We start from the raw sequence: 25,613 nt of genomic DNA, 5'->3' as shown, positions 1-25,613 counted from the left end.
AACATTTCCCCATGATGTAGAGGAGGGCAATGTACTACGACCAACCAAACCAACCGTAGCTGGGGGGGGGGATTCGTGAAAATCGTGCACTTGGTGACAAGTTTAACATGTTTTGTCTTGCTTTCGACAAGCATCTTGCAAAGGGAAGACTCGATTGATTTACCATTTCAGGTGAGAATTAGCTGTGGATGAGGGTTCATGCCACAGGCTCTGTCTGTTGACAGTGTGGTGGAATGTCAGGCGGAGGTGAATTTCAGTGTCATTTCTTGGAAATAAGGTCATTATTCATTATAGTTAACCAAAACGAAAGCTAAACCAAAGCACAACAAAAGCTGAAAATACAGACATAAAAGAAATAAAGGATAACTAACTGAATGATGTGTTTACCAAACTAAATTAATGCTATCTTTTGTTATGTTTTTATTACGCAATAGTAACACACTAAAACTATATTAAAAAACTTTAATTATCATTAAAAAAATGGGCACAAGGTTTTCAAAATCTGTCTGGTCTGTTTGCAATGAATCCAATATTAGATACCATACCGGTAAAAATCAGTATTATGGTTGAAACTTGAAACCCCCAAATAATTTACATATGAGATTTTTCAATGGATTCTGTTACTATATTGGGTATGCTAAATAACATAGGCTAGTAAAATGTAGGATAATTTAAGTTCTGGAAAGGCATCATTTTAAAGATGGTGTCCGTGGTGGCCTAAAAATGCATATAAACTGGGAGCCATCTTGAAAATGATGCCTTTCCAGAGGTTAGATTTCCATATGTATTTTTGAGTGGTGCAACCACTCCAAGGAACATCTGTCCCTATGTTTATAGTACCAACAGGGGCGCTGTTTCACCACTCACTTCAGACTGGTCTTATTTTTGAGTGGTGCAACCACTCCAAGGAACAGCAACGTCCCTGTCGCTATGTCCTAACCTATGTCCCTATATATGTTTAGAGTAGCCTACCAATAGGGGGTGTTGTTGCACCACTCGCTTCAGACTGGTCTGATTTTAATGTTATTTAGCATACCCAATATAGTGACGGTATCCATTGAAAAGTATTTTCTATCAATTATTTGGGGTTTCAACCATGAACTACTGATCTAGGATTCATTGCAAACAGACCACTAGGGGGCGAGCCCAACGCGTTTGTGATGGTTTTCAAAGACCTTTATAACCATACCCAACACCATGCCAAAAAAATCTAACCTTGTGTGCATAATTGTTTTGATTGTTTACAAATTAAATCCCATTATTATAGTATTTGGCAGCCATCGTGGACACAAAAAAAAATCATTGGTTTCCAGAACTTTATTTAGCATACCCAAGTAGCCTAGTATAGGCCTAACAGAATCCATTACAATTGTTATTCTATTAATCATTCAAGGTGCGAGCCCAACTCGTTTGCGATGGTTTTTGAAAAGCATGCCAATATCAAAAACTTGTCCCCAAGTGGACAATCTTGATGATTTTGCCGAATACCCTCCCAGCTACCGACCCCAGATCAGCTCCACAAGGCCAAACGGCGTGATGATGATGACAGACAGACAGACAGACAGACCTTTATTGATTCTACTTTATTGTGGGAAATCCAGTTTCATATAGGCTACAGTACAGAGTACAGAAGACTGAAGGCAATACGTATTCACCCAACCCCCCCACCTCAAATGCCTATTTGTGTCGTTAAAGACAAATGCCCGCCCTATTCATATATTCACGCATATTGCTATAACTGTTTTGAAGCAGCAATGTGACTGCAGCATCCATAAACGGATGTACTAATATAGCTCACAGCTACCAGTATTTAGTGAGATGCTGCTTTTACTTGTATAATGGACACATTATAAAAACAAAGAAACAATTAAATCTGTTATTTTTGTGCTTTTTATAATCAAACTAGATGTTCCCTGTGGTCAAATAATTTCGGAAATTGTCCTGCGCAAGTCTACGTCGTTCACGTTATACCCTTCATTAATTAATTACTGTACTCTCGCGCGGCTGCTGTAGTTGGAGACGGGACACAAGTCTCCAATAGAGTCCGAGGTCTGGCTACGCGAGATTATACTGTAAAATATACTAGGTGGGAGGGGGCAGGGGCACTAGCGTTAGTAGCGTATGCAAACTGTTAGCTTTGGAGGCTACACGTTCAAAACCTTGCTGCTAAATCACCGCTCTCCTCCACGGAAACAAAACAAGACAGATTTTGGGGCTTGACTGTGCAACAAGCATAGATAGACCCTAACACGACAGCGTGTCAGTGAGTATCTCGTATTAAACACACAAATCGAATAGCTACAGCACGTTTGCAGACCAGTTATTTAGAACATGATGATTTCCTTGGTGTGTGTGTGTCAGTGTGTATTTCCCCTTTTGTTTAGCGGTTTAGGCCCCTGTGTTTGGGACCTGGAGAGGGGCCATGTTGTTTTAGCCACAGAGTGTTTGCTTGATGTTTAAGCTCGTGGTTTGTTTCATACTCGTCGCAGGAACGTCTCGCTCGACAAAAAAACGACCAATTTTTTAGCCGAAAAAGGTGTTTTGCAGCGTCACGTCGACACCCTTTACACTTTAAAACGTGTGCTTTTTGGCGAAAACATGTCATGTTTTTGTCGAGCGACCAAGTATATAAATGAAAAAGCCTGTAACTTAGCAACAGAGGCTTGCTTTTGCTAACTAGTCAGGTGTCTTTGCTAGCCGACCCGACTGGTTAGTTCACATGTAAGATAGAAATGGAGCGCAGTTGGACATTCACAACAAGTAGGCTTAAATTGGTCTGTCTGTCTCACTGGTAATAATAAACATGAAAGAATAAGAGGCCTGCTAACTGCTTACATTACAGCTGGCTATGGCTAACCGTGCGCCCTATATAAGTAAACCTGGTCAACTTGGTTAACACCAAATTACTTTACTGTAAAGCAAATAGCACCGGTTATTTATATCTGTTACATGTAGTCAAAGTGACCACAATGCTAACTGGGATAGGGAGAATGCGGACCTCCTAGATGAGCTAACGTGTTAGCTAGCTAGCATGTTTAGGGCTGGAACGCGTCCATTTGCAGGAACAGGGCAAAAAAACAATGATCACAGACATCTGTACACGAGTCTCAAGCTCTGCTGTGAAGTATTAGCAAAATTTCTGGCCGATCAACGATCATCGACGACCATTACTTTATAGGTTCATCAGTTAAATGTAGGCTAATTTCATTTGAGGCATCATAATTGACAGCCACTTGTTTTTGTCTTCGCTCCTAGTAGTACTCGCGTAACCACAGCCTACCCTGCTAGCTTTGCAGCGATCAAAATAACAACTAATCATACCATTCAGGAATATTATGTATTAAAAATGGAGACACCAGAACCATGTCAACAACGGTGCCAAAATATGGGGTTCGTGGCACGGGTTGATGGTTGAATGTCCCGGGGATTAGTCAGATCCCGTCAAGGAAAGGGTTTCACCGATGAACGACGTTCTCTTGACATAGTAAAAACTGACCGATTTTCGCCTTTGCTGTAAACATTCTATGCAATCTAACAAATCAATAAGTGAAGCGAAAGCATGTCCAGGCTTAAAGATATGAAAAGGAGAACATTGGGCCTGGCCCTGGCATAGAAAATGTATTTTTGGACAAAGAAAATAAAAATACCTTAATGCTTTAACGACTTATGCCCTGTTGTTACATTGTCAAAATAGATGATGTACAAACTCATGATTGATGTTGCAAGCTTGTAGATCTGCTATTTTCTTTCTAACAAATTTAGCCTATGTAATGGCATGCCCAGAATAGAGATAGCATGTTCAAAGTTCATGAGGCCAAATCATTTTCTACATTATAAAAATGTGTCGGCTAAACCTCTTTGTCTGTTTCATTTAGGCTTTCCCGTGGAATGAGCGTTCCATGCAGCATCCTAGGTATGAATGACGTGGGCTGGCAGGAGACAAGAGGTGGGATGCTGCATGCAAATGGTGCTCCTGAAACTGGGGGTGTCCGAGTTCATGGAGGAGGACCTCTAGCTACAGTTGGGGGAGCTGGACAAGCACCTGTAGGACCACATTTACAGGGTATGGACAGGGGCGTCAACCCTACCCCAGGGACCCCACAGCCTCCACTGAGTGGGCGATCTCAGGACGATGCCACTGTGGGCTACTTCTTTCAGAGGCAACCAGGGGAACAACTTGGAGGCTGTGTACCCAGCAAGCACCGCTGGCCAACTGGAGATGGCAATCACGTTGATCAGGTACAAATGTTTGTTAAAGATTTCACACCTGACTAACAATTTATTGCAGGCCAGATGGAAGGATTGGTAGCTATTTCAAGATGCATCAAGTGTGGGATCCAATGAGTTATCTCATTCACTGACAGATTAAATTCATAAATAATCCACCCATGATTGACAGCAAAAATATGTATTTCTCAAACATTGTGTTATAACTGTTAAAGGACAAAGTGGGCTGTATGAGCAGTTGCTGTATCACAGTAAATGTTGACAAGACCACAGCATCATATCTTTAATATACAGTTATTGATATGCAGCATGTTGTGACAACTGAATCTGAATAATGCAGTCCCACTTACAGATTCCACAGATGCGATCGGTTATGATATCAATAATCTCCGTCCTTTTGATCAATCTCCGTCCTGAGTGCTGGGCGCTACTAATTGAAAGTGCAGAGAACTTCGTCCTGTGCGCTCAGGGTGTTGAAGACATAGTGAAATGAAGTGTTTTTCACACTTTCAGAGCATACCCGTGGTCATCATAATGGGCATACCTAACAATAGATGCCAACACAATGGGGACATTTCTATTTTTGTGTATTTTTATATCAAAAGCCCATTAAAATACAATTTTAATTACTTCCTTTGAATGAAAACGTGATACCTGACGTGTCGAGGCCCGCATGATTAAAAATGAATCTTGATTTCATTCACCTGTTCGATTCCCATATCCTCCAAACACAGCTGATTTTTGATTACAGAACTACTGTTTTTAATCGCATTCAAGATGACATCCAGACAGTGTATTGCTAATTTTAAACATAATCGGCACGCTAAAATATGTATGTAAAAACATTATAGGTAGAAATAAGCCACGCAGTAGCAAACATGCGGCTCGTCTTTCCTAGCAGGAGCTCCTCCTTGATCATACCGGGCAGAAGAGCTCTCAGTGGGGGGGAGAAAAACACAGTCGGTGTGCGTCTCTGATAGTGCAAATGTAACGGTCAAGACATAAACTATGTAGTTGCTCGCTCTTGACTAATTTCAAGCATACAACTACTAGTTTATAATCTTTATTAAAATGTTAAACTGTCATATGTTTACTGTAATTGACAGGCTAGCATGTGAGAATAGGCGAACACACAATTAAACGAAAGACATGCCTGACAAGTAGTGATTTTCACTCTTGTCTTCATCTTTAAAATAGCGCATCATATTAGATTTTCTTATTTTTTTTCTTTCACTGTAAACAGGCTGACAAAACTAAAACCTCTACCAATCAGACATCGACATCACCGGATGTTAGACTTTAGCATTATGGGTGATGCAGTACTTCTCTGTGAGAACGCAAATAAAACATGTTTTTGCTAAAACTACAGTGATACCATACATAAAGTACATGGGGTTTCTACAGGAGCATATAAAATCATTTTACAACCAGGAACCTAGCGGTAAGTGTAACATGAATTGTTACGACATTATGGCTAATAATAAAATCCCTATGGTGGAAACTAATGGGGAAGTTTGCTTCCGGCATCTCACTGACCTCACTGCGACAGCACCTTTCATGTGGGTGCTTCCGGCACCCACATGTGTGTAGTATAGGCGACGGTGTCTCACTAGTTGGAGTCACTGCTGTGGTTCGGACCCTGACCCCTCCTGGCTTTGTGTCGAAGTTAGCTTGAGCAAGACACCAAACCACTAACTGCTCCATGAGCACTGCTAGGTGGCTGCCCAGTGCCCACTGATCATAATTGTTAGAATAGTTCAAATGCAGAGAACCATTTTCCCCACAGGGATCAATGGACAGTTGAGCCTACGCTTAGTAGAAACCATTGGCCATTGGTGTTAGACTGATTAGTATGATGAACATCGCTGTTCCAGTTCTAAATGTCTGAAAGAATCTAATGTGATGTCAGGCTGATCGGTTTATCCTCTAACATGAACAACAAACGTCTGTACATCTTACACATACGTTTATTTGTGATATACTCTATAAAAGGTGTACAACACAGAATTTCAGTGGTGTGTGCTGTGCTGCAGGGCTCCTTTTTAGTTGGTTCAAGTTGTACCTAATGTTTTCGTATAGGTGCACCAGCATATCATTTAGGTCCACCCACACATAGACACACCTAGACAGAATCCAGATCTTCTAAATGTAAGGTGGACTGGTGCCATGAAACTGTTTAGTTGCATCCCCATTTTTGGGATGTGCGTCCAAAATTGGTGCACACCTGAGCCTAGCTCCTTTTGGGACCCTCGGTTACCTTTTTCTGAATTTTGGACGGCGGTACCCTAGGGTCCCTCGCTGGTTATTCCACTCTCCATAGGACGCAGCTTTACCTACTGTCTGTTCACGGAGACCTGCGTGGTCACTTGAGTGTTGGTGAGATGTTTCAAAGATGCATACAACAGCTTTAGGAGACCACAGAAACGTGTGTGAAACGGTGCTAATTGTTGAAATTTTGCTTCGCTGAACGTCTCTCTCTCTCTTCAGTGACTTCCTTGTTGACTTCCCATTGTACCGCCTCCCGACCCGAGACTGGCTAGCTGCACGTCCTAGTTACTGCCTCTGATTGGCCGACCGCGTACATGCAGGATGTTTATAATACTGGAGGCGGGACATGGGACGTGAGGAAGAGAGAATTTCAGCGAAGCAAAACAAAAAAAAAAAGATTAGAAATACTTAACGGCATCGCCGATTAGCGCCGTTTCGCACAAGTTTCCGTGGTCTCCTAAAGCTGTTGTATGCATCTTTGAAACATCTCACCAAGTCTCAAGCAACCGTGCGGCTCTCCGTGAACAGACGGTAGGTAAAGCTGCGTCCTATGGAGAGTGGAATAACCAGCGAGGGTACCGGCTAGCTAGGGTACCGCCGTCCAAAATTCAGAAAAGGTAACCGAGGGTTCCAAAAGGGACTATCCTGAGCCCTGCCTTAAGTTGAATTTACTGCCTAACATCCTACCACTAATTCTGATGTCTTAATTATAATGTTGTATATAATAATATGTTTCCCCTATGCTGATCTCAGGTCCGTGAGGTTGATGGGATGAACTATGACTTTCAAGCTCTTGCTTTGGAGTCCAGAGGCATGGGAGAGGTAAGGGCTTTTTGTGTGTGTGTGTGGACTTTCACTTTTTAACTTTTCAATCTTTGTCAAGATCATGGATTTCACAAGGAGAGACATTTATTTTCCATATATTCACTTCTGCCGGTTGACAGTCAATTTCACCTCATCAAATGCCGTTTTCGGCCCTCATGGATAATAATTCCTTAATTCGGGGTGTAGAGGTCTTTTCAGCTGTTGATTATTCAAGGGGAATAACTGACCCCAGGTCTGTGAACCAGAAGTTAAATCTATATAATCACATTTCTCAGTCACCCGAAACATACATTTTGTAACCACGGTCAGCTACGCGGCCGGAATCGGCCGTAAATAAAGCAAATTTTGATTATAATTGTGGATTAGAATCCGAGTTAAAAGCACGGGAAAAACGTAAACGGACAATGAGTCAATGGCCATCTTGAATCTCGGGTCGGAGACTGGCTTACGACCGCGACCAACCTTAATCAATATAAAACATTAAAAGACGGAGATCTCCGTTCCATGGCACTAAGCTTAGATCTTATTTCAGGTGGGCTTTCACACAGTATTTCATATTTGTAAACATATTTGCACTCTAGTGATCATTTATTTAAACCAATCCTTTAACATCTGCAGCACTAGAGTATCATTAGGATTCTGATTTGTTTTTCTTTTTCTTATAGCTTCTGCCAGCAAAGAAGCTCTGGGATTCTGATGAATTGGCCAAGGATGGAAGGAAAGGGATGCTTCTTGGAGAGGAGTGGAGGGACAATGCATGGGGAACATCCCGTGAGTGTCACTTATGTTTGTGTACGATTGGAAATCTCTGCCTCCCGTTATGTCTTGTGACCTTCTAAACTAAACGGCTGGGAAACGGCCGCAAACAGTCCAACATCTGCTGCTTTGAAAAAAAATCCATGTCCCAATTAGAGATGTGGGCAGATATATGGATGAAAGGTGCTGCCCCTACTAAACGTTTACTAAATAAAATGTGGTTATTCTATTAAAGCTGCACTATCAACTTGAGGAACACATAGAGGCTGCGTAGCGTAGCAGAGACGCGCATGAAGTGCCGGCCATAAGCACCAACGGGGCGCTGCTGCACGGCTACCAGCTTTGTAGTAAAAACAAAATCACTTTCACTGCACGGCAAAGCCTGGAAATAGAACAGTGGCGCATCAGAGCGCCGGGCGAGGCATGAGCATGCGTCTGCCACCTCCGGTGTGGGATAGGTCCATTGAAAGTAATGTAGGCGGTTGTTTTGACGTGTGCTGTTTGCAGCCTGTATGTGTTGCCCTTAACCTTCCTTCCTCCCTCTTCTACACCCCGTTTCCTGGGCAAGTCCTTTTTCTTCTTTTTCCCCCCCTTTTTTTATACCATTGAGATATTAGTGCTCAGAGATAAGACTTGCTCAGGGAATACCTTTAATATTTGTCAGATCCTGTGTCTAGGTAAGACATGACCTTTGACACCATCAAATGTCTCAGTAGAAATGTCTCAACCACCCCAATTTTAGAAGTTATAACATTCTCTACCTAACAGATTGGACGTTCCAAATTCCATCCAATATAAACACCTGGATGTGAATCGCCCATGTAACCGTATACTGCCCGCTGCCTCTCCGGACTTTTAATGGGAGCTGATCAGTCAGCAGTGTGCTTCAGACAGCATCCACCCGTCCCAGAATTCACTCGCCAACAGGATTTATCTAGTCCAATCGGAGTCGGGAGTTTAATGCGACTTGTCGACGATTCGTATTTATGTAGAAATGTGACCTTTTTTGAAGGCTACAATTGCAAGCGTTACAGAAACTTTCAGTGCTGATTTAGAGCACATTACATACTGAAGTGCAACAGGGCCATATGAATATTTTTAAACATTTAAAAGCAATGAATCTGAAGTACATGAGACAGCAGGCTGCATATTTTAATTGACGACAATCGTGTGTAGGAATATGTTGCAGATCCAGTAGTCGCTGGTGCAGCGCAAAATAAATAACCGTAAAGAGAAAAGTGCAAGATGTACTTAATAATTGCACAGTCAACCTTTTATCAGAGCTACAGTGTGGGGACGTCTCTCTTCACCGTAGCACTACGTTAGCCAGAATGAGATAACACCACTCGCCTAATGCTGCCGAGGTCCAACGAGTTTAACACGCTTCGAAACAGTGAACATTGTTTAAGTCATGAGCATGGTTTTCATATCATAAATATGAACTTTAGCCCAAATCTTGCCTGTAGTCGTCCACGTGATTTATTCTTTACTAATGGAAAGGTTTAGTTGCACTGGTGCGCATTTCATGTAGGTGCAGATTGTGTAGTTTGGAGTCGTAGACATGAGACATGACTGAGGACCACAACAGTGTTCCCCAAACCTGGGGACCACTGTTGTGTATCCCATATGTACTGTACTGTACGTGTATACATCCCACTGTTTCTCAACCAATGGTCCATTGATGACGACTAATAATAATTTCCTTATAATAATGACCTGACCAGACAATCCGGTGCACTTCCCCCTTTTGAGATTCTAACTCCCTTTTTCTGTTGAATTTCTTGACTTCCAACTTGTCAGTACATGACTACACGGACACATTGGACGGTCATCATATCATAGGTCACCAGGTCATTCAGTTCAGTTTAAAAGTCAACAAATCCTACATTACTAAATGAATGATCAGGGACCACGCACAATACTTCCACGGCCCACCAGTGGTCCACGGACCACCTGTTGAAAACCCCTGGCCTAATGCATTCCAAACTGGGGGTTCTTTAAATCAAATGGGTTGAAAATAATTTATAATTGTATGCCTTCAATAGACTTCATTGTTTTTGGTCAAGTTCAAAGTGGCTACTAGTTGTAGCTGATGCACTCACTGGGAACCCCACTCACTCACTCACTCACTGTTTGACTGTGCTTTTTCTTTTGAGGTGGTTTGTGCAATATATTTGTAGCCTGCTGAATACTGCACAACCAGAACCATTTGGCTCTTATAGTATACTTTGTCATAATAGGATCCAGTGGGAAGGGGCCAACACCAAACAGTCTTGTTCTTGTTGGCACCAGTAAAGCCATACTAAAGCATTACTTTATTCCACAGTTATTACTGTGGTTTGACCAAATTATAAACTCAAGCCTTTGTGTTGCTGAGACGTGTATGTGCATAATTATGCGATAATTTAATAATCCCTCCACCAAATTGTCATTCAGATCATTCAGTGTCCCAGCCAATCATGGTGCAGCGGCGACCAGGCCAGAGTTTCCACGGGAACGGAGATGCAAACTCTGTTCTGTCACCTCGCTCTGAAGGAGGAGGACTGGGAGTGAGCATGGTGGAGTATGTCCTGAGCTCTTCTCCTGGAGACAAAATGGATGGCCGCTACAGGAATGGTGGTTATGTAAGTTTATTTCTTTCCAGGGACACATACTGTAGTGCAATCAGTTGGTCTTGGATTTTACTAGTGGTAGTCCGGAACTTACATTCTTTGCTCACAGGGTGGAGGAGATGCTGACCCGGATGGTAGAGAAAAGAGTGACACCCAAGAGAAGGTATCTCCTTTTGAGGAGGACAAAAGCCAAGAGATGAAGGTGGGAGAGGAAAGCGATGCTTCTAAAGCGAACGGAAGAGGCCTGCTCAATGGCATGGACAGAGACTGCAAAGACTTTAAGTATGTTATCTTTTTTGCACATATTTGCTCATACATACCTACACGCAAAGCCACACATTGGGAGAGGGCAGCACCGCTCTAATTCTGAGGTTGAAATAGAACAAACCATAACAATGAGGAATGTTAGTCTAAAAAAAGTAGGCTACATGCCATTAAGAAAACGGTATGTGATGCAAATTAATCGGAATGGAGTGGACTTCCAACCATCTAAGTGTTTCAATGTCAAAATATTTATAGATAAATGTCTAAATATTTATAATTAACTGTGTATAGCTGTGTGGTCACATTTCCCATGGATATTCAGCCACTGAAAAGCTTTGAGGTTAGCAGCCCTGTATGTGGGACAGACAGAGGTCTATACTAAATTAATGAAACATGAGGGATCGTGCTTGAACACTTTCTTGCTCCTCCAGTCCAACCCCTGGAAGTCGCCAAGCTTCCCCCACTGAGGCTGTAGAGAGAATGGGCCCCAGCCAAGCTGGTTTAGAGATGATGGGCCAGCACCACCCGCACCAGCACCAACACCAACACCAACACCCCCAGCACCACCCCCAGCACCACCCCCACCCCCATGCCCTCCAGCAACAAAATCCTGCCCAGAATAAGGCCCCTACTGAGGACTTCCAGAACCAGGAGGCCCAGAACATGGGGGGTATGGAGCAACAAGCTGGCGTCGAGTCCCTGCAGTTTGACTATGCTGGAAACCAGATCCAGGTGGACTCCTCTGGGACCCCTGTGGGCCTGTTTGACTACAACTCCCAGCAGCAGGTTTGTTGAATTGTAACATCTAACTAGGGGTTCCAATGGTTCAGCCTGTTCAGCTTACATGAATTATTTTGATTGTTTTTTCATTGCAGTTGTTCCAGAGATCAAATCATTTGACTGTTCAGCAGCTCACTGCTGCCCAGCAACAACAATATGCGCTTGCTGCAGCCCAGCAGCAGCACCTCGGTATGTTTACATGCATGGCTATGATGGTTAGGTTTGTGTGTGTAATTTTGATACAATTGCTTTGTAGGAATCGAGTTGAATAGTGGGCAGCATACATTTACTGTCATTATTTAAACCTGAACTGGTATTTGTTTTATTCTTCACCTGAACTGATTATTCTGATTATTGATTATTACTGATTTTTATTCTTCTATTACCCAGCTGGCCTTGCTCCTGCTTTTGTGCCAAACCCTTACATCATGTCCGCTGCCCCACCTGGAACTGACCCCTACACTGCTGCTGGGTTAGCAGCGGCAGCCACACTTGCAGGTTAGCTCGCCCCATTGCATTCAGGCTTTAAAGTAATAAAATATTCTTTGAGGGGCTCCTCCTATGCCCAGCTTTCCGAGTTAGTGTGAACACAAATATTGCCTTGTGATTGGCTGATCACCCCATAGCGATGCTTTGATTGGCTGAGCAAAGTACATATTGAAGATAAAAGTGAGGCCAGAAAAGTGGAGACCCTAAAAGTGATTGGCCTGAATGACATTTGTGATGATTTGCTTGGTTGAGCACAAAATGTGATGTATGATAAGAGTACCCATCACTTCACACAGGTGAGATTTTTGTTAAATATCTGATCAGAAACTCTTATAGGAACAAGTGAAATTGGATGTGATGAACAAACGAGTAGACAAAATTGGAACTGGAACACAAGCTGATAAATGGATATTTGTGAGACCCCTGTTAGATTACTATTTTCTTTTAAATTATTTTAGCGATCATATATGTATAACTTAATGTCTTCCCTAAGGGCCTACAGTGGTTCCACCGCAGTACTATGGTGTTCCCTGGGGTGTGTACCCGGCCAACCTCTTCCAACAGCAGGCTGCAGCTAATGCCAATCACTCAGCTAATCAACAAGCATCCAATCAGGGACAAGGACCTGGCCAACAGCAGGTAGATGTTAAAGTAGTTGGTTATTTGTCTGTTTTATTTGAATGAAAGCTAACCTCTCGTACTATCAGAAGATTGGAGGAGATCTCCTACTAATGGTAATTTAGATATTAAAAAATGTCAGACAAATGGATTGATTTGAGTTTCATTTTCTTTCACATCTGGAATTCCAGATGTATGATCATTAGACTCGGAGCAATAACGGTACACCCAGACCTAGGCGACAAGGCGCGACAAAAAATTGCTGTGTTGCTTTTCGATGTGTACACTGTTTCATTTTATAGAGGTATCTAAAGAGCAAAAAGTATGTTTCTGAACGTGCCAAATATCGCAAGACTGTCCACCATTTCCTGTCTGGCAGCCAAATCTCGCAATACCCCCGGAACAGAAACAAAAATTATGTACTGTGCACATCGAAAACAGATTAGAAAACAAACTGTGATATGTCTTCTTTTATATGCCTGAACCGATTTATATGACACAGGTCTCAATGGTTCATAAATAATGTTTGTTATGAGCTGGTCAAGCTTGCTCCATTCACTGCTTTTATTCATGTAACTTCCAGTGTGAGATTTGGCTCCCATGAAAGTGTCATAGCGCAGCACAGTCACGTGACCATGACACTTCCTTCTCTAAGCTTCCTTGCTAAAATCCAGGAAGAGACTCCTGCCATGAGGGATTTTCTTTGTCGCGCCTTGTCGCCTAGGTCTGGGTGTACTGTGATAACCCACCTATTTCCCTCCCCAGTCAGAGTTAGTTGTTTGAATGAAGGGACTTAATTTTACAGAGTAAACCTTTTTGAATATTTTAAAAGAAAAACCTCTCTCACACCTTTGACAATGGAAGCGAAGGGATTGTCATCTGTCTCTAGTTGAACATAGCATTTGTGCAATGTGAGTAAACAATAGCTGGCCTGGGGTTTGATATTCACGTCAAAATCTGAATTTAATCATGTGCATAATAGTCACAATACGAGATCCCGAGTTGCAGACATTCCAATTGTTGTTTAGTAGAATGTAGAAGATTTTCAGCTCATTGAAACACTGGATTTTAGTGGGCTTTATTTTATCTTTAAGTAGATTAATTATAAATCTTCACAAATCCCATTTCAGATATTGTGTCCATACAAGAACATGCTATATTGTGCCAGCCAGTATCATAAATAACCTTGCATCTCTTTCTAGGTGATGCGCACAGGGAACAACCAACGCCCCCTTACACCTGGTCAGGGTCAGCAGAGTCAACAGGAGTCCCTTGCAGCAGCAGCTGCTGCTAACCCAGCCTTGGCTTACGCAGGCATGTCAGGTCAGTTCACTAATATTCCAACAGGGCAGCCATCAACTACACTGAGCATCAGTGCATTTAACTATTTTTATGCAGTTTTGGTTATCTAAATAAAACAAACACTCAAACTATACTATTGCGGTAATCTTAATGTATTGTCAGCCCAAGAAACACTGGCTGTTCATATCGTTGCTGGTGGGTGAAAAACTTGTCCAAAACCCTTACTTTTCAGAAATTGAGGAAAAGAAAAAAAAACATATGTTCCAATGGATCCAATGTAGTTATTATTTAGTCATAAGCTAAGCTATTGTCAACTTTCCATCGGTTCAATATCTTCTATACTTTGATTGAAGCCGGGCCCCAGCAGCCCGTATGTGTACTCATTCCATGTTTACCTCTAATAATAAAGGTTTTCATTTAGTCACAGTTACTCACACTTCTACTGCACCAGTGCACGTGCACCGTACTTGCACTGCGCACAGAATAAACGGCAATTAAGTCTCTGACTCTGTGCTGCTGGAAGGGAGCGGCGGTTCTTGAGCCGTGTCAACATCCTGTCAGCTGTACACTAGAGGAAAAATAATTCTACTAATAATTAAAACAATAATGAATGGACAGATGTTTCTCTGGTTATGTAGTTTCCCTGAGCAATAATTACACAGCTGTGTTAATTGTTTACTGAATGAAATCTCAATCAAGTGTATTTTCAGCAAGGCTTTGTTTTGAATCAAATGGTGATTTGTCAAGTGGCAAAATACTAGTATGGCAAGGTCTGCAAGACTGATAACAATAACATATCATAACCAACATTATTGTTCTTGTTGTGAGAAAAATAATGCAAAGGAAAATAAGATAATCTAATAAAAAAACAAAAAACACCTTTTGAGATTAAATTATAATGGTAGTGTTTGGCACGAAACACCACAGCCACTAAATATGATGCAAGTAACCAGTGTTTACTAAAAGTGCTTGTGGCAACGAGCACTTTTAGTAAACAGTGCACAATGTTCTTGAACACAACTCAGATTATAATCTCCCCAAACTCTCTTTCTTAATCTTCCTAGGTTATCAAGTGTTGGCCCCTGCAGCATACTATGACCAGAGTGGAAACCTTGTGATGGGCCCCGGGGCACGTACAGGCCTGGGTGGACCTGTCCGACTGGTTCAAACCCCACTCCTCATCAACCCTGCTGCAGCACAGGCTGGTGAGCATGCTACCTCACAATGTAGATATATTGTGGGTGTTTCCCGTACATTTTTACTTTATTGTGACCAGATGTAAAGCTTGCACTGAATTTAAATTACTTTCCAATAGGCTCTGTGCATAACTGTAGTCCCGGGTTCCCAAAACTTTGCATGCCCGTTTCCTGTTTTAAATTTGTTTTAAGTTCAATAGCTTCAAATTAAGCAATTGGACAACTTTAACAGGAAACCAGGTATGCCACCTTCGGTAAACTCTGGGCTACAGTTGTGCACAGAGCCATGGCATCGTATTAGTAACCAAACCTTAAAGTGAATTAAGAGTCAGGCAATCTAGTAACAGTGTGGCTTGACTGTGCTTGGGCAAAATCTCCCCTAGCCCTTTTTACATATACATGCAAATGCTAAAAAGCCAATTTCCCTATTTGTCAATTACTCTGTGCTGTACTGGACCACATTCTCCTGGTTTAACCACAGCTTTGCCTCCAACCACCTCTTCTTTCTCCTCACCGTCCCTCTGCTAGCGGCCGCAGCATCGGCGTCTGGCTCTGGAAACAACATGTCCGGTCAAGCCAATGGGCTGTATCGATCCATGCCTCAGCAGCAACAGCAGCAGCAGCAGCAACAGCAGCAGCAGCAGGCCAGCAGCGGCATGCCCTCCAGCTCGTTCTATGGCTCTGGCTCAGTCCCCGCCACCTCCCAGAGCAGCTCCCTGTTCTCCCACACCTCTGCAGCCCCGCCACCCAGCTCCTCTCTAGGCTTCAGTAACACTGGGGGCTCCCTTGGCGTTGGTCTTGGCTCTGCTCTCGGGGGCTTTGGCTCCTCTGGTTAGTGATTAAAACTCTTCTCTCTCTTTCTTAACGTTGTGTCCCCAATTGCTTTCACAATTTAGTTGTTTTGAAATCTAAACCTCTTTCTGGGCCTTTGTATTTACGTATTTGAATTTGAACAGACTGTTTCTTTTCTTTCCTTGCTCTTTTTTTCTTTTGCAGTGTCCAGCTCCAACAGTAGCGGTGTATCTCGCAGGGATTCCCTGTTGGCCAGTTCTGACCTGTACAAGCGAGGTGGCAGCAGTCTAACTCCCATTGGTCAGCCTTTTTACAACAGCCTGGGCTACTCTTCCTCCCCCAGCCCCATTGGCCTGACACCAGGCCATTCCCCACTCACCCCCCCACCTTCCCTGCCTTCCTCACATGGGTCCTCCTCTAGCCTTCACCTAGGTAAGATGGTCTCCTGTTATTCATTGGCATGTTATTCCCTTGAATTTAAATAAATCTTTGCTCCAAGAACTATTGACGATATTGAGACCGTGGCCATCTTGCCAGCAAGGTGCTAAGTATGTTCCCATAGACAGCCCATTCATCCAAACAGAAAAGTCCTATCTAATTGTATTAAACAACATCAAACTCACGAACATTGCAGCTGTACAGAAAGCTTGAATTATCCTCTTTCAATCTGTAAAGTTTTGTTTCATAAGAATCCACCGTAGACATATTATGAGCTATTTGCTGGCAAGATGGCCGCGGTGTGAATATCGTCAATTACGATAGCTGTACTTCTCATGTGTATCTAGAAAGGGTAGCCAAAAAGTGACACATTTCAACTAGCATAAGCCTACAGAAAAACAAATTGGTCTTAGGACATCTCCCAGCAGGATGTCCGGTTGCTACATTTCTCTTGTCAATACCAGGTGGCCTGACGAACGGCAGCGGGCGCTACATCTCTGCAGCGCCGGGAGCTGAGGCTAAGTACCGCAGCGCCGGCAGCACATCCAGCCTGTTCAACTCCAGCAGCCAGCTGTTTCCTCCATCTCGCCCACGATACAGCCGCTCTGACGTTATGCCCTCCGGTCGTAGCCGCCTGCTGGAAGATTTCCGCAACAACCGCTTCCCCAACCTCCAGCTCCGTGACCTGCCGGGACACATGGTGGAGTTCTCTCAGGATCAGCACGGATCCAGGTTGGTGGAGGACGCACCTTCTGCACACGCTGTCAAAATCACGAGGATTTGTTGTGCTTTTTGTTTGCGTATTCTTGCCATATTAGCTTGTGTTTAAAAAAATAGTTTTTTTAAATATCTCATTTCAAGATAAATTGGAACTGTTTCAAATATGTCTTGTCTTTAAAAAAGAATTATCAAACTGGGTATGTTGCAATTATGTGGTCAACATACTAATTCCAAAGCAGACTAAAAACTAACTTTAGTCTGCTACTGAGAGCATGATTCTCCCCTCATCCAGAGCAGTCTTCAGAGCAAGGCATAGTTAATGAATTCTCATTTGATAATTCCTGTACCTGTACTGTTGTACTCTACTGATCTTGTCCTTTTCTGCTAGGTTTATACAACAGAAGCTGGAGAGAGCTACTCCGGCTGAGAGGCAGATGGTGTTTGGAGAGATTCTACAGGCAGCATACCAGCTGATGACGGATGTGTTTGGGAATTACGTAATCCAGAAGTTCTTTGAGGTTAGAAGTTCTAGATCAGTGCCTGTTTGCATTCAACTATTAGGTTTTTATCTTTAAGATTTCTCTTAAGGTGTTGATTTCCACTTACCTAATCGTCATTATAATTAAGGATTTTGCGAGAAACTTTCAAATAAGGTAATATGTTTTTATGAATATGATTAAAAAGTATCATCCAGTCTGAAGCAATGCACTCTGATGTTCTGTCCCACAGTTTGGGAGTGCTGATCAGAAGCTGGCCTTAGCCACACGTATCCGTGGACACGTCCTGCCCTTAGCTCTGCAGATGTACGGTTGTCGGGTGATCCAGAAAGCCTTGGAGTCCATCTCTTCTGACCAGCAGGTAATTGTAAGTGAGCTTTCACTTCCTTTTGTTTTCCAAAATATATAAATAACCGGTTTAGCTTTAAAGGGACACAATTTCCAATATTATGTCAAAATCTTTGTTGTAGGGGCTAACGTTGATTGCGGACATGAAAACCGAATTCTCTGCGTTATGTCAAAAATATTTGTTGTATTCTCTGCATCTCTGACACGTTGCCCAAGGCAAGTAAAACGAATATTACTCGGATTGGCAAGTGGGTTTTGACCTAACCTATTTGTATTATTATCGTTTTTAATTTCCCTGGAAAAAAGTTCTAGGCTCTCTTCTCCCCTATTTTATCAATATATTTAGTCATTTGTAGTTTGTGGCTTTTGTCAACGACTCATCACAACATAAATCATACAGTGTGTTGTAAAAGCCTTATATATATATATATATATATAGTAAGACTAGTGTGTTGCTTGCTGAAAAGATAAAACGACTATGAACGTAATTGGTATCACCGCCTCTATTATGTAACTGCTAGTACAGTGTTTACGGCCTACTGACAGCATGTACTGAATTGGACACTGTTTAATGTATTGTGTATTGACACAATTTGACAGTATAGCCTTCATTGTGTTTAAACACGAGAGTATGCTTTACTGTCATTGACTGGACAGTGATGTGATCAGGGTGTCTACACCACTACAATACGCTAAGAACTTTGATTCTGTGAATGTGAAAACTACAACCTTTACTTACTGTTTTTTGACTGGAAAATATGAACCAATTTTATGTCATGTCGGCCATAGACCATAGTATGTATATGGCAAGCCTGTGTTTGACTGCGAGGAAAAATGCCCTGGATAAAGGCTGAAACAGACGGGCATTATTCCCTTGAATACCCTTTATGCAATCCCAATAATTCCGGCAACATCCACACATCCCATTTCCATTTCAGAGTGACATCGTCCGTGAGTTGGACGGCCATGTGCTCAAGTGTGTGAAGGACCAGAATGGCAACCACGTTGTGCAGAAGTGCATAGAGTGTGTCCAGCCTCAGGCCCTACAGTTCATTATCGATGCCTTCCAGGGACAGGTGGGGACCTTGTTATGATTGATGCTTAATATGTCATCTTAATGCCTAATCTTACCAGTCCAGACAAAGCTGACATCGGTTTAAAAATTATTTCCTAGGTGTTTGTACTCTCAACACACCCTTACGGCTGCAGGGTAATCCAGAGGATTTTGGAGCATTGCACCCAGGAGCAGACGCTGCCCATCCTCGAGGAACTGCATCAGCACTCTGAACAGCTTGGCCAGGTAAGCATGTCCTTGCTAGCGTCTGCTCTCATCTCCAGGCCCTCAAAGCCACAAATGCCATGTAGCACTCATGTCTCCCCAGACATGAGTGGATTTGTAAATTATGCTCGTCTTGTGTATGTGCATGTCTCCATGTCTCCTTTTTTCTATTTTTTGCATTTCATGGTGTTTTTTTAATGTGTCATTGTTTGCTGTCTAGTATTTTGTCTGCTAGAATAAATGTGTAAGGATAATTTAAAGATGATGTAATTCTACTGCCAACTGTCATGACAATTGACCTATGACTTGACTATTGAAACATCCACCCCCCTCCTCCCCCTCCACCTATTCCATCTAGAAATATCAAGGCGTATCATTGGAGATGACACCCAAAACATATTATACAGTGTCCAGCGATGCACTGTTCAAGGTCAGAGCAATTTGCCTCCCTCTTCGCGGATGTCCCTGTCTCTCTTCCCCTTTTTCCTTCCTGTATCACTTCCTGTATGTCTGTCCTAACCCGTAGCAACGTCTCCAGCTCCCCAAGGTCTGCAGGGCTTCTAACTCACTTCAAAATCCATCCTTTCCTCCTCCTCCTCTCCTCGCCGCCTCCTCCCTCTTCCTACTCTTTCCCTTCTTGCTTTGCCTTAAAAAACAAAACAATGAGGCTGCCTCTTCCCACAGACTATTGACACCGCACTCGCTTCTCTGCTCTCCAACAATCTTACGTTTTGGGCCTAAAGTGTCTCCCCTGATCAATCTGTTTTGCTGTTGTCCTCGTAAATGTAGCTGTAATTGCTAGGAAGAAGCAAGCCAGGAGCGTTTTGATACATTGGAGCACTAAAAACGCTGCTCTCATTAGTTTAACTTGACCTTGAGTCATTTTCCAGACATTTCCATCAAAGCAGATTGACAGGAAATTGATTACAAGGCAAATCATTCACATTGGTCCAAATGGAATGCAACTATAACTACATTGAAAATGTTTCTAAGATACTGTATCTCAATTCAAGAGTGGTATTATGTATTACCTGGACAGGTGAGTTGACGTTTTGTTAATTTATTTTGTGTCTACTGCTACACTGCTTCAGGTGTAAGTTATTCACTAAAATCACACCCATAACTGTTTACCTGAAGGGGCAAAGATTCTATTTGTTGTTTTTGCCTAGTTTGCAATATAAGCCTAGACCAGCAGCGTCTGTTTTGTCTGACCTTCTGCAGTGATAATGTTACAACTACACATGGGGCTATCGTGCACACATAGCTCTCACTAGCAATGCATGATGATTTCACATCAATTTGGACCGATGAGTTTGGGGAGTAGTGCATGAACAGCAATGAGACAAAGGGGTGTCAGGCTTGTTCTCTCTTGATACATGAATGTCACACACCCAAATCACTGATGCCTCACGCCTGATGCCTCTGTGTCACCCCCTGTAGGATCAGTACGGCAACTACGTAATCCAGCATGTGTTGGAGCACGGCAGGCCAGAGGACAAAAGCAAGATTGTTGCTGAAGTTCGCGGGAAGGTCCTTGTCTTGAGCCAACACAAATTTGCAAGGTATGCCAAATTATAACAGTATTTACCAGGCAGGTTCACGAAAACCACCTCTCTGGTGGGCCGTATTTTTCTACAAAGAATGTGTGTCATCGTTGTAAGCATAGCATATTCTTACATGTGACAGAGGAAACTCATTTATTGTATTGTTTATAAACGGATACTCAAACGATGATGACAACATAAATAAATGATAGACAGAAGTAAACTGGCCTCATAATATCTTATCTGGGCCTGCAGAACATGAAAGCTTGAGTAGGCCAACGCCTACAATCTGGAGCTCAATAATCAACTTGTATGTTGTATGTTTAATGGACCTCCCTTCTCTGTCTCTGTCAACCTCAGTAATGTGGTTGAAAAATGCGTGATCCACTCTTCGCGTGCAGAGAGGGCCCTACTGATAGATGAGGTTTGCTGTCAGAAAGATGGCCCCCATAGTGCCCTGTACACCATGATGAAGGACCAGTATGCCAACTATGTTGTCCAGAGGATGATTGACATGGCAGAACCAGCTCAGCGCAAAATCATCATGCACAAGGTAGGGGTGTGTGTGTGTGTGTGTGTGTTATAAGGCCTGAAAATGAAGGCCCGGCCCTACCCTAACTGGGTCAGCCAGAGGCTCGGCCCAACCCTAATAATTACCATAATGTTAGGCCTGAAAACCTGAAAAAGCCAGAGTGAAAAAAAAAGAAAAACGCCTCTGCGCCCCGCACCGTGGTTCAAATCTTATACGCCAAAATAAAGGATTTACGGTATGTAACTCATGCAGTGAACATTAACATTAGCGTTTACAGTGATATGGAGCATTTACCGTGGTGATGTTGATTAGGTTGGGTTAGCTGGGTTTAATGAGACGACAGTGTCTCGTTAAACCCCGGCTTTTCCAAAATGAGCTATCGCAGATTAATCGATGGTCTTATAAAACATTTAAGCATATGGCAAGTAGGGGGGCGGTGGAACAGTCGGTAGTGCTGTCACCTCACAGCTAGAAGGTCCTGGGTTCGATTCCCGCTGAGGGCGTGTTCGCGTCATCAGTGCCCATACCCTAGGGGTGGTTGGCGAAAGGGCCTTTCTGTGTGGAGTTTGCATGTTATCCCTGTATCTCCTAGGGTAGGTACCCTCACAAAAAACATGCAGTAATCCTGGTCTCTAAACTACCTACTGTATGGAACTGGTCGGAATAACGTGTTCCTTCCACGCGCTACGTCCGGCCGGGGAAACTCTCCCCTTTCAGGTGAAAAGAAGCAGCTTGGGCTCTTCCTCATGCATAGAAAAAAGCATGAGGCCAGTCCGCTGCTAACTTTCAACTCTGTGATAACCCAGACATCTTTACATCTTTTGACAGCTAATACACAAGATTTATGTGGTTGATGAAGAGTCCACAGAAGTCTGTATTTGAGATAGCCTGCACCTTTGACCATAGCCAAGCCGGCTGTTTCCCAAACACTATATAGGTTGTCACGTGTCAATAATTGGATATTCAAGGCAGGAAATATGACACATTGCGATGCAGTCTGTTGTTACCTTGATCTATTCTGCATCGCCTCAAATTCTTTAAGTCTTTAAGTTAAGAAATAAAAGACGATACTGTTCTGTTCAATTTAAATCAACATCCAATTAAAAAAAAAAATCCATGAAAAGTTCATATTCAATATTTTTGCTATCAATTATTGTTCTTCAAAAGAAAGTCTATATTGGCCAGTCTGGCAGTCTGTCATGTTTTTTTATTTTTTATTTACGAGAATGACTTTGAGCTTGCTTAACTTTGCCCTCTCTTCCTTTTCAGATTCGGCCTCATATCGCCACCTTACGCAAGTACACCTATGGGAAGCACATTCTGGCCAAGCTAGAAAAGTACTACATGAAGAGTGGCTCTGATCTGGGCCCAATCGGCGGCCCCACAAATGGCCTCATGTAATCCTCCTGGCGACCCCTAAACAATTCCACAGTTGGAGCCCTCCTTCATAATCCCCCCTCTTTTGCCCCATTTTCTGTAAGAGATGCTCCCTTAGCCATAGGGGTTCACCATAACACCCTCTGTTGTCCCATTTTTGGGGAATTACCAAAAAAAGATGATTAAATTTTTCGCCTACGAATGCTGTGACGTCTGACCCCTGCCACTGTGTGTCCCCTAGTGCAGTTCCCTTTGCATGGTCACCAGAGGACACACAGCCCGCAGGCCGTGTTTCCTGGGTAAAGCACAAACCCATTGTTTATTATGTAATTGATGTAACTGACTGGTTTTCATATTAATCTTGTACATTTAGTTTTTTTACCTTGTAAATTCTCTGTAGAAAAAATATACACATTTGCTGCAATTTGCAATTCTTACAATTACACCAGCAAGTGACTTTATATGGCCAAACTGAGTGATCCTTTTAAGAAAAATGATTTCCACTTGTTTTTGTACCCAGACTTGTATCAGCTATTCTAACTAAAAGCCAGGCATTTGAATATTTGACCTTTTATGTTAACCCATGCACAGTCAGTGTGGTGCCCATGCCAAAGCAGCTGATTGGTTCTTTTTGAATAGCACTATGTAGTATGGCTAGATAGAAGCTCCTCATCTGTCTATTCAGATGATTACTGTGTCTTGTATCAATGATTTAGGCATCCCTACACAGTACATTTTTACACTTTCAGAGTTAAATTAACACTCCGGATTTTACTGTGTAGGTCCTCAAGACCCGTTTGTGTGCTTGTCACAGAGCCGTGCTTTAGTTTTGGGTAGTGTCGTCCAATGATGGCTTTTTGTTGCCTTTTTCTCCTTTTAAATCCCCTCCTCTTTACTCTGCCCTTAACCCTGTTGACTAGCAGCCAGTAGTTTGCGTGATTTAACTATTTGAAAAATGTTGGTACTGAGCAGTACAGATTGACAGCAATGTTTCCACTGAGCCTCAACATGGCTGTCTTAATCTAAATCCAGTGGTCGCTCTGGGCTTATGCCAGGTAAAGAGCAACCATCAATAGAACTCTTTGTAGCAGAGCATGAGGTTTGGTTGTATAGCAGGTGTGTAACCTGGTGTAATCTTAAAAAGAAATGACCGTAGTGGGGGCTTCTTGGGGGGAGGGTAGTGGGTGGGACTGGGTTTATGCATTGGCATGCTGTGGCAAGTTGTTTTAAAACTTGGAATGATTTTTTTCTTTATCATGTTTTGTGCAACATCTTACCTGTCTTGTAGTTTTGAGATGAACACTGCCCTAGAACATGGTATCTTTATGTACTGAATATCATCTCTTGCATAGAAGTAGTTTAGCAATGTATAGCATCTTTATGTACAAGTAAATTGTTGCTTTTGGGTACGGGGGCTTGCAGCAGTGATGGTACCCCCACCGCCTGTATGAGCTGAGTAGCAGGATATAGTGGTTGAGAAGTGCTTATCCCAGGTTTGTACATCTGAAAGAAAAAAGTGAAAGAAACGGATCTTGCAGGAATCTCTTCTGGTTCTGTGATTTTTTTTTTTTAATATATATATATAATTATCCCCCTTTAGATTGGGTATGTAAGTGTGTCAGTGGAGGTTGGTGGGGCTATCAAAAGCTATACAATTCACCTGTAGTGCTAGTAGTGATGGCTTTTTTTTTTGCTTCATATGAATAATTGTAGAATACATGTAGTATATGTGCAGTTAATAAGTGTAAGTTTATTAGTTTATAAATGAAATGTCTAGTTGTGGTGTTTGACAGGCCTTGCTAAATTTGTAGTGATGCTTTTATTTCGTCTGTACAGTTGTACATTTGTAAACGTTGACGCTGTAAATGGGATGTCTTTTACACTTTGGGGGCGGGGAGTGGGGGGAGGGGGGAGAAAAATAAGGCAAATGTGCATTTTGATGTGTGTATATTCATCACTCCTTCCCCCTGAATATAATGTATACAGTTTATTTGATCAAGCATTTTAAAAAAAGAACTTTTTATGGCTTCACAATCTGGCATGATTTTTGTTTTTAATCTGTAATGGGGAAAGGCCAGCCCTCTATTTGTACTGGAGCTGTAACATCCTCTGTTTATAGTCTTTATTATGTGTGACAGTTTAAAAGAAAAAAAAATAAGAAAAGGAAAAGTCCACCAATGCTCTGTACTTAAAACGAGGCTGCATTTCAGTCCTCTGCTACCATGGAATCTTCACAGGATATGACGAGAATTATTTTTGTACAGAAGAGCGCTGTATTTTGAAACAGCTGCTACCTTGTAAGCAAAAGCAATGTAAAATATTGTCAATTATATAAATATGAACATATGAGTTTTGTCACACTGTCAAAGTCATGTACATTTTCAGGTGGCCTTATGTACATTTCCAGATGTTAGATGAAGAAAAAGAACTCATTTTTGGAAGCAGAATTGTGACTATGTATGATTAAACTGTTCTTCTAACATTTGATGAGTGTGCTGTGCTTTATTTGAAATGTGTGTATGGTGAAGTTGTCTGAGTAGTCTTCATCCTTATGTCACAATGTGGTGAAATATATAGCAAACCCAAATTAATAAAAATCACACCCGTTTGAAGTGAGGGGTGCTAATATATTGAAGTCTAACTCGTGTTGCTATGATTAGGGGATATAATGGTGATGTAAAACAAACATTAAATTATCTTTGTTAATGGCATTTAATGTTTGTGTTAGGGACAAGGTGATGTAAATTTT

General features: G+C 42.3%; 1 protein-coding gene across 4 annotated transcripts; it reads left to right on the top strand.

The window, feature by feature from the left end:
* Positions 1 to 37: 37 nt before the first annotated feature.
* Positions 38 to 25,346, top strand: pum2 (pumilio RNA-binding family member 2). 4 transcript variants are annotated; one of them, XM_080791612.1, is made up of 23 exons: positions 38 to 171; positions 3,876 to 4,239; positions 7,249 to 7,317; positions 7,986 to 8,091; positions 10,513 to 10,700; positions 10,798 to 10,970; positions 11,384 to 11,738; positions 11,828 to 11,921; positions 12,123 to 12,230; positions 12,715 to 12,860; positions 14,042 to 14,162; positions 15,206 to 15,346; positions 15,866 to 16,168; positions 16,334 to 16,561; positions 17,032 to 17,299; positions 17,676 to 17,805; positions 18,017 to 18,151; positions 19,071 to 19,208; positions 19,307 to 19,432; positions 19,770 to 19,841; positions 20,852 to 20,973; positions 21,316 to 21,508; positions 22,757 to 25,346. In XM_080791612.1, exons 2-23 carry the CDS (start codon positions 3,889 to 3,891, stop codon positions 22,886 to 22,888), a joined length of 3,699 nt encoding a protein of 1,232 aa, XP_080647738.1. In that variant the 5' UTR covers positions 38 to 171; positions 3,876 to 3,888; the 3' UTR covers positions 22,889 to 25,346. The 4 variants fall into 4 exon arrangements, with proteins under 4 accessions (XP_080647738.1, XP_080647740.1, XP_080647739.1 ...); XM_080791614.1 differs by lacking the exon at positions 38 to 171 and adding an exon at positions 2,107 to 2,263 and having other exon boundaries at positions 12,724 to 12,860; XM_080791613.1 differs by lacking the exon at positions 38 to 171 and adding an exon at positions 2,107 to 2,263 and having other exon boundaries at positions 18,017 to 18,145.
* Positions 25,347 to 25,613: the final 267 nt, after the last annotated feature.

Source organism: Protomyctophum bolini, assembly GCF_963924005.1.
Source record: "Protomyctophum bolini genome assembly, chromosome: 19".
Classification (NCBI taxonomy): domain Eukaryota; kingdom Metazoa; phylum Chordata; class Actinopteri; order Myctophiformes; family Myctophidae; genus Protomyctophum; species Protomyctophum bolini.
This window is presented reverse-complemented; position numbering and strand designations above follow the sequence as displayed.